Source organism: Pithys albifrons, chromosome 1 (genome assembly GCF_047495875.1).
Source record: "Pithys albifrons albifrons isolate INPA30051 chromosome 1, PitAlb_v1, whole genome shotgun sequence".
Classification (NCBI taxonomy): Eukaryota; Metazoa; Chordata; class Aves; order Passeriformes; family Thamnophilidae; genus Pithys; species Pithys albifrons.
Window position 1 is genome coordinate 78,884,114 of NC_092458.1, and position 26,032 is coordinate 78,910,145.

At 40.0% G+C, this 26,032-nt stretch overlaps 1 protein-coding gene across 1 annotated transcript in view; it reads right to left on the bottom strand.

Moving 5' to 3' along the window:
• Nucleotides 1-550: 550 nt before the first annotated feature.
• The window catches only part of TYR (tyrosinase), a 50,569-nt gene continuing 25,087 nt past the window's right edge, over nucleotides 551-26,032 (bottom strand). Inside the window, exons 4-5 of the mRNA XM_071571586.1 lie at nucleotides 11,532-11,713; nucleotides 551-774 (exon numbers count right to left, since the gene is read on the bottom strand). Of these exons, the coding sequence (XP_071427687.1) occupies nucleotides 551-774; nucleotides 11,532-11,713 (406 nt within the window). The remainder of the gene's footprint in view (nucleotides 775-11,531; nucleotides 11,714-26,032) is intronic.

Consider the following 26,032-nt stretch of genomic DNA (forward strand, 5'->3'; position numbering starts at 1 on the left):
TTCTGCTGATGGCATTCAATCAAGGACAAACATGACATGGGAGCTGGAGGGAAAACAGTTCTATAGTAGAAGAAAAATGTGTCTAGGGGACATTCACTATGCAACACCATATGTTTTGCTCACTGAATTAAAGGTCTCTTTCTGCTCTTACATTCAAACACAAGGTGAACGTAGCACAGATTGTGCAGTCAGGCTCCTCTCACTAGATTCATGTGCCAAACACATGGATTGTGCTGTGGGATTTGAGCTTTCAGCTGTGAAAGAACAAATAAAAGAGCTCTATATATTAAAGTCACCAACACATAAGCCAGTCTGGTTTCATAGGAGCATTTTTTAATCAAGCACAGGAAGTAAATGGTGTTCTTTGGGTAGCATGGTAGCTTATGTTTGATCTGGGACATTTTTGAATGTTGGAGGTTACAAGAGGCTTGAGGAGGAAGACTGCCCATCCTGCTTATGCAGCTCACCTCAACAAGGTATTTGTAAACATCAATCAAACACTCCATGCTTGATTAGCACCTTAGTAACATGACTGAGTTACTGGAGGCCTCTAGAAATTGGACTGATAAGTTATATTGTTGTAATCTTCACCTTCTATGAGCAAGGGTTGTATCTCTGAAGAAGTTCCTCTCTTTTTCTTTCGGCAGGCCTTAATGAGCCCTGTGAGCACAGCAGTAATGATGCCTCCAACCACAGCTGCTCCAACCAACCAAGCCCAGATCTGACGGGCTTGCTGAAGGTAGGGTGTCAAAAAGTCTTGGAAAGACTGAAGAGCTAGAAAAAATAAATAAACAGAAAAAGAAATGTTCTGTTACCTAATGCAATGTACCGTTATTTTATGGAAGTTGCAGAATAGGCAATACTGGAAGGCTGAGTATAATGAGACAACAGTGGCAGAAATTGTCTGAAGGGCACAAACTCTCTTCAGCCCTTATAATCTGTTTCTCAATATTCATATTAAAGGCAGAAACAGTGTTCACTCTCCCTAGTGCTCCTTATGGTTTTCTCAAAACTTAAGACACAAGAAGTTTGTTGCTATGTGGCCAAAGTCCTGTTAGCTCATCATCTTATTGACAACAGCAACAGAAGCAGAACACTAGGGAGAGTTTAAGAAAAGGTCAAGCCTGTTACAACCTTTTCACAAAATACTTACCCAGTCTCCAACAATTTGCAGTTCAGGGATTTCCTGAAGCATGTGTGGTGTCTATGTAAGAGTCATTGAAGGATTCTTTTTCCTTCCATCATCTTTTAAAGCTGTTCTTTGAACTTTTATCATAACCTTTTGCAGAAAGAAGGTCCCTGCCTTAACTACATATTGCTGGGAAGAAAAAAGATTTCCTTTCACTATTTCTGAACCTTGCTCATTTCATTTGGTAGTTCTTGCGTGGGGAAAGGCAGTAGGCAATCATTCTCTGATCACTCTCTGCACAAGAAGTTCTCTTTCTTTGGTGAATTCAGAGCAGATTCTCACTGTTAGATAATCAGCTGCCTTCTTGCTTTGTGGTGTGAATGTGTGTATCCGTGTCTCTGTTCTTCTTGCTATGGCTTTTTGAGTCATGAAAACCCTGCCATACAGGGCTTTCCCTTCACAACAGAGGTTGAAAGGCATCTGTTCAAAATGGCTTGAATTTGAAGAATGGACAGACTCAAACAGTGGGTTAAGGACAACTACATGAGGTTAGATAAGGTGAAGTGCTGGGTCCTGCATTTGGGTTACAACAACCCCTTGCAGTGCTACAAGCTTGGGTGGGAGTGACTCAAGACCTGTTTGACAGAAAGGGACTTGTGGGTGCTGGTCAGCAGTGGCTGAACAGGAGCCAACAGTATGCTCAGGGGGCCAAGAAGGCTTATGTCAAGAATAGTGTAGCCAGCAGGATTAGGGAAGCCATCATCCCCCTCTACTTGGCATTGGTGAGGCTGCACTTTTGAGTATTGGGTTCAGTTCTGAGTCCCACACTTTAAAAAGGACACTGACGTGCTGGAGCATGTCCAGTGAAGGGCAACAAGACTCATGAAAGGACTGGAGAACATGTCTTATGAGGTACATCTGAAGGAGCTGGGTTTGTTTAGTCTGCAGAAGAGGAGGCTCAGGGGAGACCTCATTACTCTCTACAACTACCTGAAAGGATGTTGTAGTGAGGTGGGAGCTGGTCTCTTCTACCATTGTTAACAGTGGTCAGGCATTGGAATAGATTGCCCAGGGAGGTGATGGAGTCACCATCCCTGGAGGTGTTTTAAGAGGTGTCCGAATCTGGCCCTGGGTGAGGTGGTTTAGTGTTTTAGGGGCTACAGTGATAGTGCTGGGTTCATGGTTGGACTTGGTGATCTTAAAGGTTTTTTCTAATCCTAATGATTCTATGATTTTGGTTTGCAGCACCTTTAAGGTTAAGCTATCTTTAGACTTGAAGTCTGAATAATTTTCTGAGATGTAATTCCAATTTAGGCTGAGTTCAGGTTGAATATAGTTTGTTTGTCCCTACAACTCAGTTTCACTTTGGTGAATGTTTGGTGGCTATTTCTCTATTCCTTGCTTTCCAGTTAGTCCAACTTTGTATTCTGAGCTTGTATTTGCAAGAGTCTGCATGCTCAGCTTTTTACTTCTAGTCTCATTGGGCGTTTAAACGCTATGCAACACTAAGAATTGCACAAAAATTAGATCCCTGATGTTTCAAAGTGAACCCCACAAACCTTTGGGTATGAGGCACGTTACCACCTTAATCCTTCATTTTTTATCTATCAAATGAGGACAGTGCCATTAACAGAATCCTTTTTATTGTGAATATAAATTAATGTTTCTCCAGGACTCAGCTGATGCAGTGATCATCATCAAAGAAAACTGTTAGAGGAAATATCTTCAGGACAGAATTTTAGAAGTGTGCAATAAATCAAACATTAAGTTACATGCTGCTCAAGTGAGAAAGCAAAAATCAAAATTGAAAAGGGTTGTACATCTGTTTCTTAATGTATGCTGTCTATGCCGTGTAATGAATTAGCCGAGGGTCTGGTGAAAAAGTAGTGTGTAATGAAAGATAATACACACCTGGAGAGATGGAAGGTAAGGTAGGTTGTGGTTACATAGACTGTAATGTTGGTATATCTTAATTTTGTGCGCTTGAGTTTGTAAATTCAATTTTTTTTTCACTTCACTCTTCTGTGTTTATATTGCAAAAATCTCTAAATTAGAAGCAATCTGGCTATTTAAAGTGAAGCACAGTTATGATAAAAGGAAATTGATACATAACAGGAACCTGACACTGGTTTAATGTTATGGAAAAAGAGAATTGTCACAAAGTTCTCTTCCTTTCAAAATATGTCTGGGATATGAGAGTTTTCTAAGTGACATCTTAAATTCATACTTTTTCCTTGAACCATCTCTCCCCTCCATCAATATTAGTAGAAGTCTGACCTATCTTCATCCCAATAAAATATAACATCACATTTCATGACAATCCCTTTCCAAAGGAATTAATCTGTTTTACTATATACTGATAATCAGTTATATGTGTCATCCTCTTGCTTTCAGCCTCCGTCTGTACCACTTTTGTCATAAGCTTAAAGCCAAAAGCCACCCTCTGGCATCTACTGCCTGTTTCTTTTTTACTTCACAAACAGGTTTGGCATCATTATCATAAAGTTGCCATGACAACTCTTGAATGTCAAGGGATTTCATTCCTATGATCTATTTATCTATGACTCTAACACAAAAGTAAACCTTTAACTGGACTGGTTGCTCAACCAAAATCTTGCAAATTGGATTTTCATGTATTCCATTACCATGATTCTTTAACTGTGCAAGGCCCAAGAGCTCAGCAGCTGTGTTTGCTGATGACTACCTAGGGAAAAGTGTCAGGGGAGTTGGGAGAGTGGGGACCACACCTAGCTGTTTTATGGGGGAACATTGCCCAATGCTAATCCCATTCCTCTTATATCAGTGTTTAGGATAGTCTACCCTGGAAGCTGCTGTGAACAACATATCAATAGTTTCATGACAGAGCAAGAGGAAGCCAGGTTTGATAGCTACCCTCCCATTAGTGATGGAAACCAACACCTCATCTTCTTGCTCTTTTTGATGGGAAAATAGTGTTGGCTAACTTCATCTATGGTTTTAGCATTCAACTCTTGACATATTCTTGCTTCTCAAAGAGACTGTCAGCTCTGTGTAACAGGAACAAGTAATTTCTTAGTCTTAATAAATCGGGTTGTTCTTTTTTAACGTAATTTCAAAAATGCTAGGCAGTCTATTTTGTGTGGGTTGCTGAATGTCATTGAGAAAGTAGGAAACCACAATATAATTTTAAGGTGAAGCAACGTGTTTCTCCTATATTTCTGGTAATAATGTGGACTTTCCATGATGATTGAGGAAAGATACTATAGCAAATCTATTATTGAGCATCCTGAGATGTTTCTTTAGTGTCAATGTCAAACCACATTATTGATACAATATATACCAAGGACATACTTAAACTATTTTAAAATAATATTTATATCTTTTGGACATTCCTTCTATGCAAACTGCAGGATGACAAAGTCTTTCTATGGTTAATTCCACAAATTAGAAATAAAAACCTCTGGCTAACAAAAGAAGAAAAATAAAAAAATAATTCTATAATTTATCTATTCCCACATCCCCTCTACTATGTTTCCATTTGACACTCTTTTCTACTCCTAGCCTGGGTAGCTAATGGGCATTAGGTTTTAAAGCAAATCTTTAGATAGCACAAACATTTCTATTATATCTGACTTGAATTTTTTTCTTATCCAGGTGAGCAAGTTGGTTTCTGCTATTTGTTTTGTGTTTGTGTTTCACTGGTTGTGTCACTTTGGCTGTTCAAAGGAAATACCAGTGAGACTTCCACAATCGAAACTAGGAAGATGAACTGAATGAGATTCAACTTATGAAGCTGGTTTTAAGGCAGGATTACTTGTCTTTGTACTGATGAAAAGTTCACAACTCTCACAGATTTTATCAGAGTCTCATTATTACAGCTTGGAAAGTATTTTTTAATGTCTTATAACAGTAAGACAAAGTCTGGAGAAGGCTGTCACCCATATTCCACTATCTTTAGACTACAAGAGATGCTGTGCAATGGGTATTAATGGTTTGCTCATGGTAGAGCTACACTATCTCATGGTGTTACCTGTTCGCTTTCAGTTCTGCCTTCTGCCAAAGTGTGATATCAGAAAACTATGACCCAACAATCACCATGTGGCTGTCTCTGGAAACAGTCAGAATCAGGCCATTTCTGTCAATAACTTTATAATGAATTTTTCAGTGCTGAGGTTGATTAGACTTGTCCTTGCCTGTTACTTCTATGTTGTAATGTTGTGTTGCAGTCCTGCCCACTCAGTGGCAATGATGGTCAGATTCACAGAGAGGATTACTGAAAAAATTGATTACTTTGAAGTGTTGAGAGAAGAAAAATAAAATATTCCTGGGTGTATTTATAAAACAATACTATTTACTTTTTATTTGACAACCTCAGTATTCATTTGCACTTTATAAATGCTCTTTCACAGTTTACTTATATAAATTTATCAAAAAAGAGGCAAGATCTGTCTATAGAATACCTGATATCATCACAGTCTATGCTACCAGGGTATTAATAGCTCACCAGAAGTTTTCTACCTTTAAAAGTCTATCAAGAAAATAAAAAAAAGTCTTAACATCCATATTTCTGTTATTCCATTAGGCATCATTATATAGCCATCAAAACCATAAAAAATATCTATTCTTACTTTGCTCTGTTTTGATTAATTTGTGTCTACACCTCCTTATCTATGCCTGAAGAGAACCAGAGGCCAAAATACTCTCTTCTCATTGTTTATTTAATTCAGAAATCTAAATCACTGCCCAAGCCAGCATTTTGCAAACATTTTCCCCTTTAATTCCTTTCTATTGTCCCAGCATCCGCATTTTCTTGTGTGTATTACTATTTGACCTAGTTAGAGCTGCCAGAACCAGCTTATTATTGTGTGGATGTAACCAAAACTGTGTATTTTACACCCTCTCTTGTCATTTCTAGCAAACAGTTAATAATGGATCACTTGCAGCAGCTGCCCAGGGTGCATCTGAGCCCTGAGGTTACAAAGCTGGGTGTTGAGAACCCTGTGAGACAGGGGAATGTTTCTGTCTTCACACCAGTGACTCAGGTGTGATAACGCCCCTCCAGGGAGGCATTAGCACCTTCACACACAGTCTGAGGGGTCATGTCTACCAATGGGCCATCAAGGAGTCAAAAAATATCCCATGACTCACAGAGTCCATTGTGAAACTCCTGGTCCTAAGGGAGGTACTGGGAATTCCCATCTGAACCTAAGCATTTATAATCTTGGCATTTGGGACTTCTGGTACCACTTGTCCAGAGGAGGACCAGAACCTCAACAGGACTGCAACCACCAATCTTGACCAGACTGTGACCATCACCTGCACTATTAGGTTTTCTCCTTTCCTTTTACTTTGGACTCAGGGAGACCACATGGGTCTCAGCACAGGGGCTAACGAACACCATTCTGTTTGTGCCCCACACTGCTGGGTTATACTTCTGAGTTTTTGTGGGTTAAAACCAATTTCTCTTTGTATCAGTGCATTTATTGCAATATTTTTATTAAATTGTAACTCTGATTTGTAATCTCTTTTTGAACGGAGTTAATTTCTCCTGTTGCTTTACCTTTAAGCCAGCCAACTATTTTGTAATAGACGCTGAGATGCATAAGATTGGCCTTTCACGTCCTGGCCAAGAGTGTCTGCTCCTGAGTTAGGAGTCTTAGCAGAGCCTCTCCTTGGGGGTACCATATTTGCCAGCTGCCACATTTTCTAGTGACCTGGACATGATTTAGCAACCAAATTGCTGAACAGCCAGACATAGCTGTATTACAGCTCTGAATCTGAGCTCTGGATCTTCATGCAACACATGCAGAAGCAACCTGGCTTTCTGCACTGTAATCACAATCCTCTTATTCCTTACTTTGCCCTGAGTCTCAAAGATCCTTAGCTAAGAAACACATTCAGTTAGTGTCCAGAAATCACAACTGCTGGTTAGATTCCTGGGTTAATAATTGGGTATTTGTCTGCTTTTCAATAAGGCCAAGTGCTGGGTCCTGCACTTTGGCCACAACAACCCCCTGCAGCGCTACAGGCTGGGCACAGAGTGGCTGGAGAGCAGCCAGGCAGAAAGGGACCTTGGGGTACTAATTGACAGGAAGCTCAACATGAGCCAACAGTGTGCCCAGATGACCAAGAAGGCCAATGGGATCCTGTCCTGGATCAAAAATAGCGTGGCCAGAGGGACCAGGGAAGTGATCATTCCCCTGTACTCTGTGTTGGTGAGGCCACACCTTGAGTACTGTGTTCAGTTCTGGGCCCCTCAGTTCAGAAAGGATATTGAGGTGCTGGAGCGAGTCCAGAGAAGAGCAACAAGGCTGGCGAAGGGACTGGAGCACAAGCCCTATGGGGAGAGGCTGAGGGAGCTGGGGTTGTTTAGCCTGAAGAAGAGGAGGCTCAGAGGTGACCTCATCACTGTCTAGAACTACCTGAAGGGAAGTTCTAGCCAGGTGGGGGCTGGTCTCTTCTCCCAGGCACTCAGCAATAGGACAAGGGGGCACGGACTCAAGCTCTGCCAGGGGAAATTTAAGCTGGATATCAGAAAAAAATTCTTTCAAGAGAGAGTAATCAGGCATTGGAATGGGCTGCCCAGAGAGGTGGTGCATTCACCATCCCTGGAGATTTTTAAATGCAGATTGGACGTGACGCTGAGTGCCATGATCTAGTAAATGGACTAGAGTTGGACCAAGGGTTGGACTCGATGATCTCGGAGGTCTTTTCCAACCCAATCGATTCTATGATTTTATTATTCTATGATTTTCCAAAAAAAGTGATTTACTCAGCTACGCATTTAGTGGTCATCAAATCACTGCTGGAGCTTGTCCAGAGAAGGATAATAGAGCTGGGGAAGGGACTGGAGCACAACTCTTATAAGAAGTGGCTGAGGGAGCTGGGGATATTCAGCCTAGAGAAAAGGAGGCTCAAGGGAACTTTCTCACTCTTTACAGTTACTTGAAAGGAGGTTACAGCTCTTCTCCCAGGTAACAAGTGATAGGACAAGAGGAAACAGACTGAAGTTGTGCCAGAGGAGGTTTAGATTGGATGCTAGGAAGAATTTTGTGATAGAAAGGGTTGTCAAGCACTGGAACAGGCTGCACAGAGAAGTGGTGGAGTCACCATGCCTAGAAGTGTTAAAAAATCATGTAGATATGGTAATAAGGGACATGGCTTAGTGGTGGGCTTTGCAGTACTCATCTCATGTTGGACTTCAGGATCCTAAAGGTATTTTCCAACCTAAATGACTCTATGATTCTGTAAAACTGTTCCCACTAGGAGAGAGTGACTTCCTGGTGAAAAGTCAAGACTGAACCTGTAATTTTTTTTTTTTCATTTCTGAAAGAAGGGAGTAAAAAAACATAGAAAAGACAGCTCAGTCCCTGGAATGCAAGCTCTTGAAATAGCTCTTGACAGAGTAAATTGCAGTGACAGCTGTTTCTAGGTGGTGCTGTTAGTCTTCTTGATGCTAACTAGTGTTCTTTTTCAGTAAGACATGTGGGTTGTGGTAGTTTTACAGCTCACAGTTCTCATCTCAGGGACAGCTGGGTGTCTCCTCCAGCTTCTGCTCAGAGTAGCTCCCCATTAACTACACTCTGACATGTGCCTTTGATTCCCAAGGGATAGACTTCCATACACGCTCTTTGTGATCACTTTTGCTTCAGCGCTGCCATACATACAGAAATAAATGAAGCTGCAATTAAAATCACATACTGTCACACACTGATTTGCTTTGCAGTAGAAAGCAGAGCTCCAGGCATCAGGTTTTCCTCAGAGACACAACAACAATATAATTTAGCATTAAAATGCTGTTTTGTCATTAAATTCTTTCCAGGTTTTCTTTCTTGTAATCAGGCTTTTCCTGTTCAGTGTACCCCTGCTTCATCTCTCTTTAGTCCCTGGTACTGTACCCCAGAACTGCTGCTGAGTCACAGAATCCTCTGGGTTGGAACAGACCTTCAAAGACCATCTAGTCCAACTGTCAGTTCAGCACTGCCATAATCACCCCTAGACCATTTTCTTTGAAAACAAACAAGCCAGGTCTTGAGAACAGGATAGAGCCAGATTTTGTGAGCTTGTTCCTCATTCTTCCTTTGCCTCTCCTCTTCCTCATTTGGCAGATCTGCAGAAATTCTTCCTCTTCTTGACCACCCAGATCTTTGCTACTGATTTTTTTTTTCCTTTGTAACATTTCCCTATTTGTCCAGTATCTCCTGACTGCCAGTCACTGACTTTCTCTTTTCCCTTGAGTACACAGAAAGTTTCTGGGAAGGTCAGCAGGTTTTCCTCCTTCAGGTACCACAAAGTTTCTGTTTATGCTTATGTTCCTCTGAACAGGAATCTAGCATTGCTATCTGTCTGTATTTAAACACTAGAGCAGCAAGAAAATCTGTATGTTCATTTTCAGAGTCCAGCCATTTTCTATTTGTAACCAGTTCTTCCCTTCAGATAAGAAACAGCTCAAGCTCTTGTCTTCTCAGTGAGATTAACAAGGAGTTGAGTGACATCTGAGGATTATCTGGGCTTTCTGAAAAGACTGAATTTCATTCTATGTATTGATCTTTCAAAATAATTAAAGAACTACTTTCTTTACATCTGTGTTAAAAACATTGGCAGAATTTAATAAGATTTTCATTTTCTGAGGACTTTATGCTCCCCTGGAAGAAGGGAAGAGTCCAGGAGGCAACAGAAGTTAACTGTTGAATGGTAAGTAGCTTACCATTGGCTTCATTTTGCAATACCATTTCAGGATTTAGAGTTCCTGAAAGTCATAGTATTTGGCACTTTGTCTGAGTGGTACAATTATAGCAATAGTATGAGTTTAGGCTTTCATTGCAAAGTATGTGTAGATATTTCTGGTCTTCATCTGAAATTAAATTATGGCATCATGAAAAAAAGTCAAAATGCTAATAATAAGACTAAAATTATAGTTTTGAGAACATCTTTGAAACATAAGATTTTTTTCTATCTGTTTTAATGATATATTAGGAGAAATACTGACTGCCATTATCTTGGTTAAAGTACTAAAATGACCTTAAATAATTATACTGAAGAGCTTCAGATTTCTCTCATTACACATAAAATAGTCAAAAGATTACTTTTCTGGATGAGTGTAAAACTCAAAATGAATTTTTAGAAGATGCGAAGCAACAAACTATATGCACAATTGGACAGTTTATCAAGTATGCAGTAACCACATACTGCTATTAATAAGCAAACTGTCAGAAAAACAGGGATTCCCTGAGATCTGATATTCTTTTGATAAAGACAAAAAGCAAGCTATGAGAATGCTAGTGATACTAAAACATCCTTGATGATTTTGCTGTATCACTATTGGACTTTCAACTCTTAATTACCTTATAACTCTTAATTGCCCTTTAACTGAAGGGACATGTTCACAAAATATTTTCTGCCTCAGACAGGAAAAGGAAACATACCTAATAACCTACCTGTTCAGTGGCAAGTGCTCTGCAAGGGAAACTGCATCCCACATCACAGGTAACTTTTAGCAGTGTTGAACATAAGAGATATGTCTGATCATTCCAGTGGCCCAGTTCTATAAATGATTGGGCCAAAGTAACTGAGCAATCTCAGTTCAAGGCATCATTTTGCCTTTAAGGGAAGTGAACCCTTCCCTTAAACAATAAGGAAATGGGTACTACTCAAAAGAAGCCATGAGATCCACCACTACAGACTTACTATGACCTGATGTACCTGAGGTTTTCCATCAGCTACAGCCCCAAGGACCTCTGTCCTCCCTGTGCTCAAGGATAGGCAGGAAGTCCAGGTGCAAACTACCTCTGAACAACAATTCATGTCAAAACTGTCACTAGACAGTGCCAAATTAATTTGTTTGATTGAAATGAACATTATGAAGTACTAAGTTTTGTTCATAGAAGTAACAAGAGGGCAAACACAAAGTCAATGGATCACTGTTTTAAATGCTACACAGACCTTGCATTGGTCTTTGATGCTGCAGTGAATTTTACTGTGTATCTAAGGGATCTGATTACATTTATAATCCAGAAAGAGAGTTTTGAATCTACATTCCTTTGAACCATGTCCAGAAACCCAAAAATCACACTGGTTCATATTTGTGCTTCACTGTAACTGCTGAGCTGATCAAATGGCAGGATTGAAATCCAGCACTTTTTCTCTCCACTTCTGATTGCTAGCTGACCATTTGGGTCAGATTTTGCTATTGATAGGCTAGGAGGGATGATATTCACATTAATGACTGATTTTTGTTTGGATCTTTTCTGATAGTATCATGTTGATTCTGTATCAGACCAGAAATCTGAAAACAAGTAGATACAATTTGGGACTATACTCAGTAAAAAATCTGAAACAAAAGGATTTTTTATCTTCTCATTTTACAGACATATTCCAGGTTATAGGCAACAAATTTTACATTTACCCAAAATTATAGTATTACCTGGCTCTTGCAGATACTCATAGTCATACCCCAGCTCTCTTGAGGATTTAAAAAATTCTCCATTTCTGTAAAGAGGGATGAAAGGGACCATGTAATTTTCTCTATTGTGCCCAATCGGTGCATTTGCTGCTGGGTAAACTTCTAGCATGGGTCTGTGTCTTCTTAACCATTGTTCAAAAATGCTGTGGAAGAAAAAGCAAGTCAATTACTGGTGGAGATTAGCAGAAATTTTCTTCTTGAACATAAAAAAAATATTAAAAGAAGAGTTGCTTTACAAATTTGAGGTTATCCACTTCAGTGCTGAGTTCCTATGCAAGCCAAAAAAAGCAAAGGCCTGCAGTGCTGCAAAGAGACTGAATATGCTTTTAAATTCCATAACTGTAAATCATTCTCTTGCTGTGACCTGACTGCAATCTTGCAATCTCTGCTCAGCAATTCACATGGTTGTGGGGGATAGAGAGAAAAGGACTAAAGATCTCAGTCATTCCTCCTCACTCTCAGAAACATTTGTAGCTGGTTGTGAATGGTCTTGTTTCTAGCTGCTGTGTCCTGCCTGTCCTACTTCCTCTAATTTCTTATACACTCACTAAAGTATGGTTACACTGTGGCTGGTTGTGCATCACCAAGGGATTAGAAACACCTGAGGAAAAAGGGATAAACTATATCAGTCCAAAAACTTGACAGATCAGTTGTCAGTAAAGTGTCTTTCTTCAGCCATAGCTTCTTCACTGCTCTTAGTGTCGGCACTCTTGTTTAACATATTCTCACTCCTCTCTCCCAGCTGCTGTTGTGCAGCTTTTTTTTACCCTCTTCTTAAATATATGATCCCAGAGGTGCCACCAACATCACTGAGGGGCTCAGCTTTGGCTAGCTGGAATAGGGAAGGTGGCAAAATGCTGCAGGGCAAGGCATCCTGTGTATGAAGAAAGAGGACCCCATACTCAATCAGAATATACTGGTAGGAGGCAATTGCGAACATCAAGCTCAGGGAGTGGTCACTGGACTAATTTATCAGTTATGAGGGATAGAAATGGTCTAAAGAGACACATAAATTGTACTTTAATTGAGATCTTAGTTCAACAGTTGCTCCTCCCCAGTACTGACCACTGACTAGAGGACATGGACTTCCCTCCCTCCCTCCCTCCCTCCCTCCCCTTCTAATTAATAACTGACTGTTCAGGAACTCAAGTTATCTCAGAAACACAGACCCTAAGTGCAAGTACTCAGGAGTATCAGGATCTCTGCAAGTTATCCAGTGGTTCTGCCAGTAGATTTTACTCTTGGTTTTGGGCAGAAATGTTGAGAAACCCTCTACATACCTCATCAAATTAAAGCCTTCTCACACTCATCAAAACCAAAATAGGGCCAAAATCTTGGTTCTTTTTTTAGGATCAAAAAATTTAATATATGAAAACATCACAATGATCATACGCCTTGTCAGCTGTTAATGAAGTTATTAATTTTGATTAAAATCTTTATTTGTGACTCTCTTCAGTTAATTCATCAACCCTTTCTAGAAAAACTCTCATCTGAATAAATTACATTTAGCTGAAGCTTTCAGATGGATAAATTTAAATAATATCAAGGCTTCAGTTGCAGTTATCACAAGAAAGTTTGAACAGAAACTGTAATCTTTGGAGAACAGCATGAAGAAATTAATATTTAATCACTAAAAACACATAGAATATAAAGGAGTAATTTATCTTGAGGAGGGATGGTGTGTGGAGGAGTGTTGTACTCCAATCTTTTCCCTACCTGGCTTTTACTCATGCCTTGGGTAAGGTACCCTGACTATTAGTGCCTTATTTTCCCAACAGTTGCAGACGGGAGCTGAGATAGCTTCTCTCTGCAGCACAGGGTTTTTAGAGGTATAGAGATACTTTGGTTGTCAAAACATGGTAATAATTTAAGAAGGTGGCAGAGACAGGAGTTGGATCAGGTTTTTTAAGTCTAGTGATGATCCATATCCTAACTTTGGAATGCTCAATCTGAGCTACTTCCTGGGGCCTGATTTTTTTGAAAATGCTGAGCAGTCACATTCTGAAAATCTGGAGGGCTGATGAGCACAAGGTTCAGATCTAAAAGTTGTCATTAGCCTAAAATAGCTTTGCATGACATACCCTGAAAGGCAGCGTCATCTCTGGATGAGTTAAGTGTTGCTGTTGCATAAGCACTTTCAATAAGACTCCTTAGGCCAATAATCTTTCAAGCAGAATGCAAATGCAAAGAATTTCCATGGAAATGAACATATGTACTTCTGGATTCCTTCTTTTGAATTCCTTCATTTGCATTGTGGTTCCCACATTAGGTATCAAGAGTTTTGTAGCAATAATTGGATGATTGAATTGCTTGGCCTTGTGAATAATCTTTAGATTCAGATGAGATCTCCTGCCTATAATTACTGATATGATGAGTTGTGCTAGTGCATGAGATTTGTTACGCAATTCACTGAGTTGTTAGGGAGCAATTATCTCAGTTAACCAGCATAAAATCATATCATCTTGGCTGAAATCTGTTTCATCGAACATATCTGTATGCCACCGTAGAAATCTCGGAAGCATCCTTTAAGGCTTTAGGAGTGACATTTAGAATAGCTGGTCCTGTGCATTTATATTGTAGTTGGTTTTGTTGGGATTTTTTTGACACTTTGAAAGATTAGGATCTTATTCTGCTTGATAATAAAGTGATTGGGGGAAGTTGCATTCATTATTTCAACTTAAAGTCTTGTTCCCAGCTTGTTCAGAAAGATGAACTCAATACATTTTTTTCTTGGCAAGATAATGCATGATGTTCTGTGTTTTCAGGAGGATGTTTGTGGGGTTTTTTTTAATTTTGCCTGAGAAAACTGTCAGATTTAGTATATCAGTAGTATTTTTACATTCTCATCTGTTTGAATTCCTCCTTTTAAGGGAGACACTTTCATTTCCCTGCATTACTTATATAAGAAAAGTTGTGGAAAAGGAACCTTACCCTTGATTTTCAAGAATAGTTTCCAAGCTTAATGGAGAAAGAAAACTCTCAATTACATTCATCTGAGAAGAAAAGTCCATGGAGAGGGTATAACTTAAGCTGTATTTCTGTTGCAAACTACAAATAGTTCTTGTTGGGTGCCATAAGCCATTTCACATCAAGGAGTTGCATTTTATGACTCCCCAACCAAGATTGTTAACTCTTTCATATATTTTTAAGGAAAACTGAAATCCCAAAGTAGCCTATGACTTCTGTGGCCAACCAGGCAGTGATATTGGCACAGTACTCCTATCCTTGGGGACTTGTCTTAACTAAAAAGATTTGGGCCAAAATCAAAGGTATATATGAATAAAATAATCAGTCTTTTGTTTCTGAGTACTCTGAACCACTGAATCCGGGCCTGTCTACATTTAAAGCAGTTAGCATCAAATAGTTTTTTCTTCATGCAGTGCTACTTTCCTGTAGGCAAAGAGAACACATTTAGACAGCTACGAAGGATCACTGGCAATTCTTCCATGTGCCTCAGTCTACAGAGTCAGTTGGTTTATCCAATGAGAAGCATGTAGTTTCTATGAGAGAGAGAAGTCAGAGTTTCCATCATCAGATGCTGATTCACTTACAGCTGACAGCAGTTTTTCTTTTCTTCCCTTAGAAGCAGACATGTAAGTTATTTCCCTTTAGTATCCTGAAAATGTGTACTTGTTTCCTATTCCTTTCTCAGGAGCTACAACCTTCAAAGAGCTTAGGGCTGCAGAACTAAAGTTACATGCAGAGAAATAAAATGCTGATGTAATTAGTCAGTCCCTTCAAGGAGTGACAAAGTTCTTGGTAGAAAAGATAGGTTTGCAACAGAGCAAGAGACCTGGACTCCCTAAAATTGTTGGTTATCTTGGCAGACCACTGCTCCTATATTCTATTCATATTAACCTCTGCCTTCTTCCCTGGACCTGAGAGTCTGCAAAGGCAGGACCACAAATTAAAGGATATCTCAAGGGCCATTTTTTTCCATGTTGACTCCCTTTCTTGATATAATTTTACTAAAGGTAACAAAAAAGACACCTAAACACTCAGATCAGGGCTCTGCTGTATCCAATCTCCATACTCATCCTGTGCAAAAAAAAGTACTGGTCTGAAGTTCAGTGAGAGAGAAATCTGTCTAGCTCCTACAGAAGTTGGTTACTTTCTTCCTCGGCATGTAGACAAGAGAGCAAGCAGATAAGTACCTATTTGTATAGGTGGAAGCAATATTTTCAAGAGACAGAGACACTACAAGTCCAGCTAGACTGGCATCATTTGGGAGATGTTGGCAGTGCTAAAGAGAGCAGATGAGATGTGAGCATAGTGGGGAAGACAAGGTGGGATAAAGGAAAGAAGAGAAGAGATAACCAAAAGTTGTCAGGAATTTTATTTGGACAAGGGAAATGGAAAGAAGCCAAGATGGGATTAGCAGAAATGCACCATAAATCCTCCAGGGTAACAGGTCTACCTAGAAGGGTCACGACCAATCAGTTGAAGGAATAGAAATTTAAAACACAGGAACTAACTACATGAAGTAGATATTAGTTCTCTGATAACCCTAATGCCCTTTGAGTTCTTTCAGCAGTAAGCAAAAGTGACTTGGAAGAGGTAGCTTTTATTTAAAGGCCTTGGCCAGATTAAAAATAAAATTGTAGCTATATTAGAGCAAAGACTGTTTGCATCTGGCAGGCTTCTTCATTTTCTTGAAGAAATCAAAGTGTCCAAACTGAATGTCCCAAATAAGAGTCCAGGGAAGTGAAAGAGATAGAAGAATAATGAATTTTGAAAGATGCCCTGTCTGACAATTAGTGCTTAAAGAGGCTCAGTCTCTCTAAATTGTACTTCCAAAATAGAAGTTATTTTGTAGTCATTGTAATATTAAAGTAATTACTAGAGCATGATAACCAGCACTCTATGCAAAGATTATTTTTGTGGTATGAAATAGAATTTTAATATTGTATAATATCTTGCATTTAAACAAATGTAGACTAAAATAAGACTCAGTGTTTGTATTCAAACAAGGGAAAAAAATTGATCTGGGGCATGATAAGTTCACCATCTGATTCAGTCACATGCTTGATGTAGAAATACCTAAGGGACATCATCTGGTCAGAAGGATTCCTAAAAAATCATAAAAGCAATGAATATTCTTCCTGCATATTGGAGAAATCTTAGAGTCTTACAGGCCTTATTTTACTCTAGAGAAAATAGGCACAGAGTACAAAAGACTTGCCTAAGTTCGTATGAGATATGCTGTAGTGGAGTGGAACTTCAGCTATGAGGCCAGTTTCTGCCTACCAAACTATGGTACCTCTTGGAATTAGGTTATACCATTACAAGTCATGGAGCATCAATTTTATTTAAGTATTTTGCTATACGTCCGTACACAGATCAATGTACCTGTTGATGAGCTTAATACTTGTGTGTACCAGTTCTTTTAGGTCCAGAGAACAGGTATGTGATTAAGAGTAATAAAGACACCCACCTGGTATGTTGATGCTTTTGCAGTTTGAATTTTCATTCAGAGAAAATATACTTTGCTTTTGCAAAAAGTTTTTGTGTGATATGGTGCTTTTACAGAGAAAATTAAAGCCATCTATAAAAGACATGGATATATCACTTCTATTTAATTGCATATAAATAGACTCAAATATTTTCTTTGTTCTGCTCAATACATACCAGGTTACACAAAATGAAATTAAATGAACCTTAGTGGAAAATTAATTTAAAAAAATCAAACAAACAAACCCACCTTAGTTTAAAGACTGGTGGGAAAACAGGATTGATTTGAGGATGATTAAAAAATCGCCACCGCTATATTTTTCTGAATTTATATTATTTTATGAATAATATATGCAATGGGATTATAGCTAATGAAAGGATGAGTCAAGAAATAAATGGGTTTATGTTGCCAGTGGGAAATATCAAGCAGAGTATAAAAGCATTGCTGCATATAGGCTGGATTTGTTCATGCTGTTCCAGATAGTGTTGTGCACTCTGAAAAAAGATGCTTCTTTCAGGGAGGAAATCTTAAAATCTAGAAAATGTAGAGTAAAACAGTAAGAGTGGGCATTTTCTTTATCTTTTGCAAAGTGTCCCTTCTAAGGGTCTTTTCCCAACAGTCTGCTTCCACAGACCTCAGAGACACTGTCACAGAGTGTAAACCTAACTGTCCCTTCACTAAGATTGAATATGAGAAGTTTAATCCACTGTGTTTTACCTTGCAGTTAAGGACAGTTGGAAAGAGGGAAAGAGAGGAGAAGAGGGTTCAGTACCTGCATATGAATTCTTCTATCACACAGCCAGGAATGTGTGGTGTCACACTGCAGATATGCCCAGTGGGAGGACTACAATCCCCTTATGATGAAGGTTCATGATCACTCTGTATCTGTACCACTAGAGAGGACACAGTACAGCTTTCCTCCTTCCTCCTACCTTCTGGTCCTGGCTTTCTCTGCAAGCATTTGCACAACCATGCTATAAGCATGATTAAAGAACTGCTTTGGTTTCAAACCAAACATCTAATTTGGTTTTATTTGTTCTGAGATAGCTGAGGTGAGATAAAGCCAAGGACCCAATTCATTATGCTTTTGCATGATGGTCAGTACCAGCACAAGGGAGGAACAGAGGTGAACACCTCTGGGCAACGCTAATTGCTGAGCAGGACTTTTTCTTCTTCCTAACCTATGTGCCACGTTAAGCTGAATTAAAGCATCAGTGAAAGCATGCCTTTGTTTCTCAGTAGCCTGAGAAACCCATGCCTCAGCTAAGCCTGCATTCAGCACTAACCGTTCAGCTGCTAGACAGCCACTTTGCAAACCACTATAACTTTATTGTATTCAAATCTGAAGCCATGTCACTAGTTGTGCCAGGTTTGACATGAAGACTTTCATTCCTCATCTACAGTTGTGAGACTGAGGCTAGATCAGACTGTGGCAGAAGGAAGACAGAACATTGCTGCTTAAAGCTCACATATACAATTTATTTCAGTATCATGAGATCAGACATTCTGTAGAAGAAATCTGGCAAGCAACATGTATTTGCATTTGGAAAGAAAAGGAAAAGGAAACAAACTGAGGAAAGCTGAAATGCCAGCCCAAGGACTATGATTACACAGTACTCATCACTTTAAAAGTTGGCATGAGTCAGCTGGTATTGCAAAGTCACCTCAGGTAATTCCCATCCCAAGCATTTGGGAGAAACATCAGTGCTTCAGTCCTGGAAGAGCTGCTGATGCTGAGATTGTAAAGTCAGGACACTGTACTGTTTGCCAATGTATGCAGTTATATTGCAGTATTGTTTTTTCTTTTTCTTTTAAGTTGGCTAAAGACACTACAGGGACTCTCAGGCAGGTAAACAAATTACACTACCATAATGAAAGTGTCTGATTAAAAATTAAGATGCTGCCCTCATTATTGTGAAAACCCATCCAGGCCCCTGAGGATATCTCCCCTGTTGGTGAATCACTGATGAGGACTGCCCTGGGTTACAGTGCTTACTCTGTTCTCCAGTCCTGGGGAACATCCAGAGGCTCCCATCATCAATTCCAATCTGCAGCATTCAGCAAGTATCCTTGGACAACATTGTCTCATCCACAAACCCTTGCAGTACCTCTGTCAAGTTACTTCTATGCCAGTCCCTGGACCAGTTACTGGACAGACCTGTCAATGCAAGCTTGCATGTGTTTGTCTGCCTGTGGGAGAGGTAACTGGAGATTAGCTGATCTACTTAATGGTTAGACTGGGTACCTAAGGCCAACTACTGAGGAATCCAAACTTTCTATATATGTATCTCTCTATATGTATGTATGAATATTTTCCCGTAATGGGTTTTCATCCTGTTCAGTCAAACAGGTAAAGAGTACAAGGCTGTTAGTGCCATTGGGATTTGTGTGAGTGCTGCATTCCTTGTGTTGATCTGTGTATCTGGTCAAGCATGTTTGCATATGCATATATGTACCTATTGTGTCCGTGTGTGCCTATTGGGAATACATGCTCAACCTCACTACTGGCTGGGCCCAAGAACATGGAGCTGTGGTAGCCATACCACCTTTGAGCTTCTAGATTTGTCAACCCCTAACACTTTAAACACAGACTTGCACAAAACAGACAAAAAAAGATGGTTTAGCCTGGTGCAGCTGTTCCCTCATATAATGTTGTGCTTTTGATTTTTTTCTCAAAGCATATGTAGATCAACTATCTGCCTCTGAAATATGAATATTCATTTTCAAGGAAGGTCTGGCTGACTTTATTGTTTCAATTTACTTCATCTTCTGAAACAAAAGTGGGGTTTTTTTTGTGGACTGGAGTGTAACAGACCACCCTCAACACTGAGGGGAAACATGCAAACAACACGAAACCCCTTAACTTATTCAGCAAGATGGGTACTGGCTACAGGTTGTCTTCTAAAGCACCATCCCCTGAGTGAGGCATAATAATGTGAATTGTGCTGATACCTTCCCACCCATTACAAAGTATCAGCAGATTTGGGGAGCCATGTGGCACCCAAGGATCTTGGCACTGGTCCGCTTCACCATCTCAGTACTAGAATTCCATCTCCTTACTTTTCACTGCACAAACTGGATGCTTGAAAAATGTCAGACAAAGGAAACAAGGGAGACGGAGTTGGCAACGATGTAGTCCTATACAAACAATCCTATCAGAGACAATGTCACTTCTTTGCTTGTGTCCCACTTTGTTGAAAGCCTCAAGGTTACTCCAACTGCTGGATTCATAGAATCATAGAGTATCCTGAGTTGGAAGGGACCCATAAGGATTATCAAAATTCTACTCCTGCACAGGACAGCCCCAAGAGTCACACCATGTGCCTGACGTTGCTGTTCAAATGCTTCTGAACTTTCTCAGACTAGGTACTGTGACCACTCCCTGGGTAACCTGTTCCAGTGCCCAACCACTCTGTGATTGAAGAACCTTTCCTTGACCTAAGGAACCCTTTCCTGAGTTTCTCCTTTTCAAGCCTAAATGTCCCCTGACACAGCTCCATGCCATTTATGAGATATTTTTAATCTTCCCTCTACCAATGTGATATATAGCAGTTTTCCTTCTTATCTGTGAAAGACCCTCAACACGTTTGTAGGATTAAGGGAAGAGAAGGGTCTTCAGACTTTCCTCTGAATTTTTCCTTTTTATGTCAAACAATGTGAACATCCATAGCTATTTGGAGAAGACGCAGTTGAATCTCTCATTGCTGCTTTGCATGCTCATTTGGGTGCAGAGGGCTATATACCTTCCAGTCACTGCTCCAATAATAGTGCAGTGTTCCAAATATTTCTCTTCTAAAATTAATAAAGTCAGCAGGTCCTCAAGCCTCTATTGAGAAAAGAAGCTGTTCAAGCACCAGAATCCTGTAGAGGATTCAGATAAAATCCTGAGCAGAGATCACTGCTGGTGGTGCAGGATCAAATGTGGCTCCTCTCTCAGAGATGGTTGCTGAAGCCCTGCAGTTCTATTCCCCATTTGCTGTCCTGATTGCCTTTAGACACATCACAAAGTGCTTAACCCTTCTAGGAAGCTCGTATAGCTACTCGGGGCCTCAACTCTGTTACATGTAAGTCTGGGGCACAGAAAGCCTTACAGGTTGGGCAGTCCTGTAACCTTTCCCAGTAAAGAAACCTTACATAAATATTATTGGGTTTTTCCCTCTGAGAAAACTGTGTAGGATGAAATAACAAGTGCTGAGCCTGACATGTTTGATCAGTTGCTGTTAGATTGCAATGCAAAGAGCTTTATTTCTACTGAAGAAGGAGATAATGGGTAAGCTAAGTGTGACACTAAAGACAAGAGCTGAGTTTTGGAAAAAGTGCGGGAATCTGTGCAGAGGGATGTCTGTATTCTCTAGCGTGGGACTAGGTAGTGCCTTAGTGTAACCCAGTTATTTGCAAAGCAAGATAATTCCTGTGAAAGCTTATTCTTCACCTCTGCTGGAAAGAAATTAGTTTAAATGAGGATTAGCTCTGCTGAGATCATGTCAGATATCTGCTCTAAACTCTATTCTTTTTCTTAGTCAAGACAGCCTTTGATTAACACCAGTGAAAGTTGTCAATGACTTTTCTGAGGTGCAAGAGTGAAATTCTTATTCCCTAAATAACTGTCATTAGGTATGTTGTTTCACCCCTTGCTGTCAAACCAGAGCAATGCTTGGCTAGAAATACTTGTTTCTCATTCAGATTGAGGTCTCCAATACTGTCCAACACTGCAAAACCCAAGTTATAGATGATACATGATAGTGTGTCCTGTGTGCTTTGTAAATAAGGAAATACAAATGATGTGTTGCATCAAAACCAAAAGTTAATATTTTCTGTAATGTATATCCTATGTCAAATTTCTCAGGTTCCCTTTTGACATGGTTTGCAGCTAACATAAGAACATCAGTTGAGGTAGGAGATAATACAACTGCCAGCTGCTCCAAAATGTAATAACTAGTTTCTCCTGAAGAAGAGAAAGATAATGAGCAGATTAAAAAGGACTGCTGTGGAGGTAACTGGATTGTCACTGTGGGACTTCTCCTCTGCTCTGTAATTCAATTCTTTGGAGACTTAAAGTTAGTCATTATTGAGGTTCACAAGGGATTGTAATATTTAAATCACACCTGTGGTAGTAAAATGGTAATTTCTTTTAATGAATAGAAGGTAGCCACATGTGAGTGAGGGTAATGCCATGTTTCCCTGTAATTTTTTACAATTTCAACAGTTCCATTGGCTATTATTGCAGAAGTGCTGTGGTAAGGAAATTCTAACTGCCTGCATCAGAGCTCATCTTGATCGCTGTGCTGCAGGGAGATTCCTCCTCCTCCAGCATTAAGAGAATAGGTGAAGACTAACCATGCAGTTCTCATGAATTTTCAGGGCAATGTAGCCTTTCCTTTTAAAAACCACTAATTGCTTGCAAACTATGTAGTGTACAAAGGGATCCACTCTGTAATTGTGTTGGCTGAACTAAAATCTTGCAGCAAGACTGATATGAAGCCTGCACTTTAAATGGAACTATTTGAACAAAACCTCCTATATTATAGATTTTTAGGAACAGAATGGGTCATTACAAACATTTAGTCTGAATAATGACATGGCAGGTGAGATTGCCAACTGCTGTATTTCACATTTAATCCAGAAGATAACTGTGTAACCCTTCTCTGGTCTTTCCCCTAAAGCAGTGTAGAGCAGCAGTACTATATATATGTTTTATGCATGCTTAATTGATAAAACGAATATTTGTCTCCAGAACCTGATCCTTGTCCTTATTTCTCCCTGTCTCTGATTCTGTATGGTCTATCTGTGGGTATCTAGAGGACTTAATTAAGTGTGGGTCACTTTAAATGCAGGTGCAGCCTCAGGAGGACTATACAGACTCAGTCTCTCTCTGTCCACTGGAGGAGAGATGCTCTAAACCTATACTCTTTTGCTTTTGCTTCTGGCCACTGCTTTAGCCATGGTACTGGTTAGATGGTCTGTGTTGTGACCCTCCAAGGCTGTTCTGCGTATCCCTTTTGGGTGCTTTGCAACTGCAGTAGCAGAAACTGCCCAGGCTTACTGAAATAGATGTTAGAGCCCAGCTCAGTATCTTGGTGTATGATTTGTCTTTCAGCCCTACACACAGGGATATCAAAGAAGAGAGAGATACTGGGGAACTGTGTTTCTCAGCAACACCCCAACCTTCCCACTTACACGCTGCTTTCCATGGATATATTTATATGATATTTTGCAGTAGATGTGAACTCACTCTGCCCACATACTGAGCCCACTTTGAATGAGTCAGCTCCATCAAACAAGCTGAGTAGCTCTAGTTAACATGCTGCAAAGCCTGTGAGGTTAGGAGGGAAAGGTTAGCAGCTCCAGTCCAGAACCAACAGAGGTCTTGGAGTAACAGAGGGAGCATGTGTCCTCCTGCATAACTTTAGACCTCCCCAGGCGGGGGTGGGGTAGAGTGGAGAGGGGAATTAAAAATGTAGAAACTTCTTTTCTAAACACTTCCATGCTTAAGTTTCCCACTCTTTCAGTACTTTGCTCTGTATCTCATACTTGTAGGAATTTGTGTGTGCCAATAAAGCTTGTGACCAAAGCCATTCCTGGGCCACCCTTGCATGAAACACTGCTAAAGAGAAGTTTTATGCCTCTGATGCCCCTCCTACTACAGCAGAGCTGCTTGCTATTACCTGGTGGCTTTTCCAGCACAGCAGCTGTTGTAATGAGGTGGTTTTGTTAAGCATCAGGAAAGCAAGAGAGCTGGGATACCTTGCTGCCATGCCATAGAGGCTGACAGTGGGATGTAGATGTGCATATGCTGATCAGAGCTCTCTTCCCAGGAGAAGTCATGTAATATGCAAGAGGCAAGGAGAAGAGGCAACTGCCTCCTAGGATACAAAAATGTCATTAATTCCCCCAAGAGCTTTGGAGGTGGGGAGATAACTTTCCCAGGTTTAGTCTTATTGCATATACAAGTCATGGATCACCCCTCTATATGCCTTGACCATTACATGTGTTACAGGTGCTGGTATTTAAGTAATTTCTGAACTTGAGTTTAAACAAACCCTCTGTGCTAGGTCTCATGTAGAGGTAGAAAGAAGTATTTTGAGTGGAACCATACAATCAAAAGACAAAAGGGTTCTTCAGCAGAGATATTTGCATCTTAGCTAGCTGCTAGTCAGCAGTGGGAGGCATCACTGCCCATAGCAAGGGGTTGGAACGAGATGATCTTTAAGGTCCCTTCCAACCCAAACCATTCTTTGATTCTGTGAACATTATGACTATTGTCTTACTGATTGTTAAGAGAGGCTCAATAGGAGGTGTTTGCAGTATAGCTCTAGAAGAGTATAAATTTAACCAGTGCTGAGGGTGTGTTTCTTTAGAGGGATAAATCAGCAGCTCTACCAGCTGTGTCTCTGATGCAGACCTGCATGTTTAACTGGTACATAAGGTGAGCAGGTTATCAGCTCCAATGTCGCTGCCATAATTCACACAGGTGCCAGAGGACAAGGAAGCCTTCTAGGACAGCAGGGCCTAGGTAAACTCGTACACAGTGTTCTTTTTTATTAATAACCCTACTGATAAACTTGTTTATAAGGATTTCTTTGGATATTGTGCAACTGCTCCACAATCATCACACTTCTGTCCATTATTCCTCTAATGCCCCTCCTGATAGAACAGAACTGCTTTCTGTGACTTCCATCTACCTTCCCTGTCTACTTCTGAAGTGTTTTTTTCCCCACTTTAACTGTCTTACATGTCTTTAGCATATGCATACAATCCCACTAAAATCATACAGTCCCCACCAATACCATCCCAGCACCCCCATATCTGCCACATCATACCATGCATATGGGTTTTTTTTCTGCTGTACAGTGCACTTTATAATACAGATATTTATTTCCAAAAGTCATCCTGAAGTTTCTGGATATGTATCCTGAGTAAGAACTGACTGTAACTCCTACCAGTTCCACAATATTTCACTCAGATACAAAATATCAAATGATACATTAGCAAAATGCAAAAGCTTTTAGGATGCACAGTAGTATTTGTGAGCATTAGGGGCTATCCTGCTGCATACCATCATCTCAGATCTGTCCTGGAAATGAAGCAAAAATTTCCTTAATTCAGGAACAAATCTCAGGGGCTTTGCTCATAAAAGCTGTACTTTCTCATCCCTGGGCATAGCAGTAGCTCAGTGATGCTCATGGTTTCACTGAGTGGAATGACTTTGACTGAGCTTCAGCTTCATGCCAGAGACAATTCTGAAGATAACTTCACCTCATCCACTGCCTTTACACAGGCATTTGGGAAGATACAGGGCTGGACATAGACTGTAAGATCCCGAGCTGGTATGATGCAGAAGCCCTGTAGATTTACTGTTATTGTGGGAAGAGGTATGTTGCCAATGCCAACATCTCAGCCTGCCATTGTCCAACAGATTTCAAGTAGTTCCAAGCCATGGTTCACTCAGCTGCAGAAAAAGATGACTTTTAGGCAGGGTCATCATTTTTTTGCAAACGTACCTCAAAAAAGCAGTGAGTCTTGCTGTGTCCATATCAAGGAAAAAATATTCATACACTTAGTGTTTACGAAGTGAGTTCTCCATTTTTACAATGCTTTATTGTTAGCTAATATAATGTTATACTGCAATCTTCATCTCAACACCTCAGTCATATGTTATGATGTCTCTCAGTTTTTGCATGCCAAATGGAGAAAATAACTCCTTGCCCCTATGCTTTATCTGTGTTGTCTCCCATAGGAGACAGTTCAGGGTAAGGAATTACTGTTATTTTATATATTGAACAAGTCTGGAAACACAGCATTATCTTACAAGAATTTCTGATTATTGTTTTTGAATGCCTTCTCTCCAAATGTTCCAAATTCTTGAAGCAAATAGTTTTTAACTGCTAAAATAAGTTCTTGCTTCCTGTCAACATTTCAAAACAAGAGAACAACTTGGGTTTTCGTCATGCATTTTTTAGTTTAAAACCCCTGAGATGACATTTAAGAGTAAATGAAAATGTTCTGATTC